The following is a 2,228-nucleotide window of genomic DNA, read 5'->3' on the forward strand; positions in this document are numbered from 1 at the left end:
CATCTAAGTAGTGCACTTTTTTGGACCTGTTAATCGGTAACAAGCCTACATACAGTGAAAGGCCAGGGAAAACTATTCACTGGCTGTTGTTTTATGAAAATACGTTTTCCAAGTGTACTGTAGCGCATTTTTTTGCCCTAAGTAGTGTACCGTATTGTACATGTTATCTGTCAAGGGCCTACATACTGTGAAAGGACAACTAAAAGTAATCACCGGCTGGTGTTTTACAAAAATACTGAGTTTTTAGGCGCATTGTAGCGCATTTTTCTCATAAGTGCATACCGCATATGTGCATGTAAGTAGTGTACTATTTTGTACCTGTTAATCTGTCAAGATCCTACATACTGTGAAAGTCAAGCTAAAAGTACTCATCGGCTGGTGTACTCAGATACAGTGATACCTCGGTTCACAAACTTAATTCGTGAACTGACTCTGGTCGCGAACCGAATTGGTCGCGAACCGAGGCACATTTTCCCATTTTCATGACTAAGAGCGCATTCAGCGCTTGAAACGCCTTACTTGTATCCTCCTTGTATCCTCCTTGTCTTATGGATTAAAATTCTTTTATCTGCACGAGCTGGATCCATCTCTCTCTGTTCTTCACATTTTCCCATAGGGTTCAATGTAAATCCGGTTAATCCGTGCTGACCTTTTTTGGGGGGTTTTTGAAGCACAAAAATATGAAACTAATTACAATACACATTATAACAGTATAGTAATGTATAAAGAGAGGACACTAACCTTGCTTGAGATGACTTCTGGCATGGAGGAAGGCAGGTGGGAGGCAGTTATTGTTTGGAGGGAGAGTCCCCCTCCATAAGGACATCAGGGGGATCTCCTTCAGGGGTTTCCTCTCTCCTTTGTCTCCTAGCTGCAGGCTCAGTTTTTCTGAAAAATCTGTCCAATGTCACTTGTCTCTTCCTGCGCTGCATAACCCTCCAGAAATGAGAGACCACATTATCATTCATAAGATTTAACACTCTGTTCGTGACGGTTATGTTGGGGTGGTGCTTTTCAAAAAAATCATGGCACTCATTCCATTTTTGCATAATAGATTTTATGGTATCACTGCTAACCTCCTCCCTTTCTTCCTCTTCCTCAGTGGAATGCTCCTCAAGAAGTGCCTTCTGCTGCTCACTGTTGGGTTCAGAAAGTTCTTCCGTGGTCTGCTCCTCCCTATGTTCCTCAACAAGCTCTTCCACATCAGCACCATCAACGTCCAGACCCATACTCTTGCCCATGGACACAATTTCCTCCAATACCTCTGCATCAGACCCTTCAAAGTCATGTTCACGTTCAGCGACACATTCTGGCCACAGTTTCCTCCAGGCTGAATTTAGGGTTCGGGGAGTGACCTCTTCCCAGGCTTTGTCAATGAGGTAAATGCAGTGGACAACATTGAAATGTTTCTTCCAGAAGTCTTTCAAAGTCAAAGACGTCTCTTCGGTGACATTAAAACACCTAGTGAAGAGCGCATTTGTGTACAGCTTCTTGAAGTTGCAGATGACTTGCTGGTCCATGGGCTGCAGAAGTGGTGTTGTGTTGGGGGGGAGGAACTTTACCTTGATGAAGTCATACTCAGCATCCACCAAGGCTGGAGGGTGTGCCGGGGCATTGTCCATCAGAAGAAGGCACCTTTCAGGCAGCTGGTTATCAGAAAGAAATTTTCTGACGGTGGGTGCAAACACCTCGTGCAGCCATTCCATAAACAATGGCCTTGTGACCCAAGCTTTGGCATTGGCTCTCCACATGACGGGCAGTCTGGCCTTGTTCACATTTTGTTCCCTAAATACACGAGGGGTCTGAGAATGGTACACCAGTAGTGGTTTAATTTTCAGATCGGTGCTTGCGTTGGCACACAGCAAAAGGGTCAATCTGTCCTTCATGGGCTTGTGTCCTGGTAGTGCCTTTTCCTCCTATATAGGTTCTGTTCGGCATTTTTTTCCAGAAGAGCCCTATTTCATCACAGTTGAACACTTGTTGAGGGACGTATCCTTCTGTCTTCATGAATTCCGCAAAGTTTAACTTGTAGGCTTCTGCTGCTGCCTTGTCAGAACTGGAAGCCTCACCATGTCTAATCACACTGTGGATGCCACTTCTCCTGTGGAATTTTTCAAACCACCCCTACTGGCTTTAAATTCGTCACTTGCTGCACTTGTAGAGGGGCTTCTTTGCAGTAAATCCCTGTGCAATTTCCTGGCTTTCTCACAGATCATAGCTTCACTAAT

At 44.7% G+C, this 2,228-nt stretch overlaps 1 protein-coding gene across 1 annotated transcript; it reads right to left on the minus strand.

Annotated features, from left to right (window-relative positions):
- Positions 1-519: 519 nt before the first annotated feature.
- LOC130348985 (tigger transposable element-derived protein 1-like) lies at positions 520-1,886 on the minus strand. Its single transcript, XM_056554797.1, has 2 exons — positions 742-1,886; positions 520-649 (listed from the first exon to the last, which is right to left on the minus strand). The coding sequence occupies exon 1, from the start codon at positions 1,884-1,886 to the stop codon at positions 789-791; it is 1,098 nt and encodes a 365-aa protein (XP_056410772.1). The 3' UTR covers positions 520-649; positions 742-788.
- Positions 1,887-2,228: the final 342 nt, after the last annotated feature.

The sequence above is a fragment of the Hyla sarda genome, unplaced genomic scaffold (genome assembly GCF_029499605.1).
Source record: "Hyla sarda isolate aHylSar1 unplaced genomic scaffold, aHylSar1.hap1 scaffold_899, whole genome shotgun sequence".
Taxonomy (NCBI): Eukaryota; Metazoa; Chordata; class Amphibia; order Anura; family Hylidae; genus Hyla; species Hyla sarda.

Excerpts from the sequence above, each read along its gene's own strand:
- LOC130348985 (XM_056554797.1), bottom strand. The coding sequence starts at position 1,886 with ATGAAGGACAGATTGACCCTTTTGCTGTGTGCCAACGCAAGCACCGAT.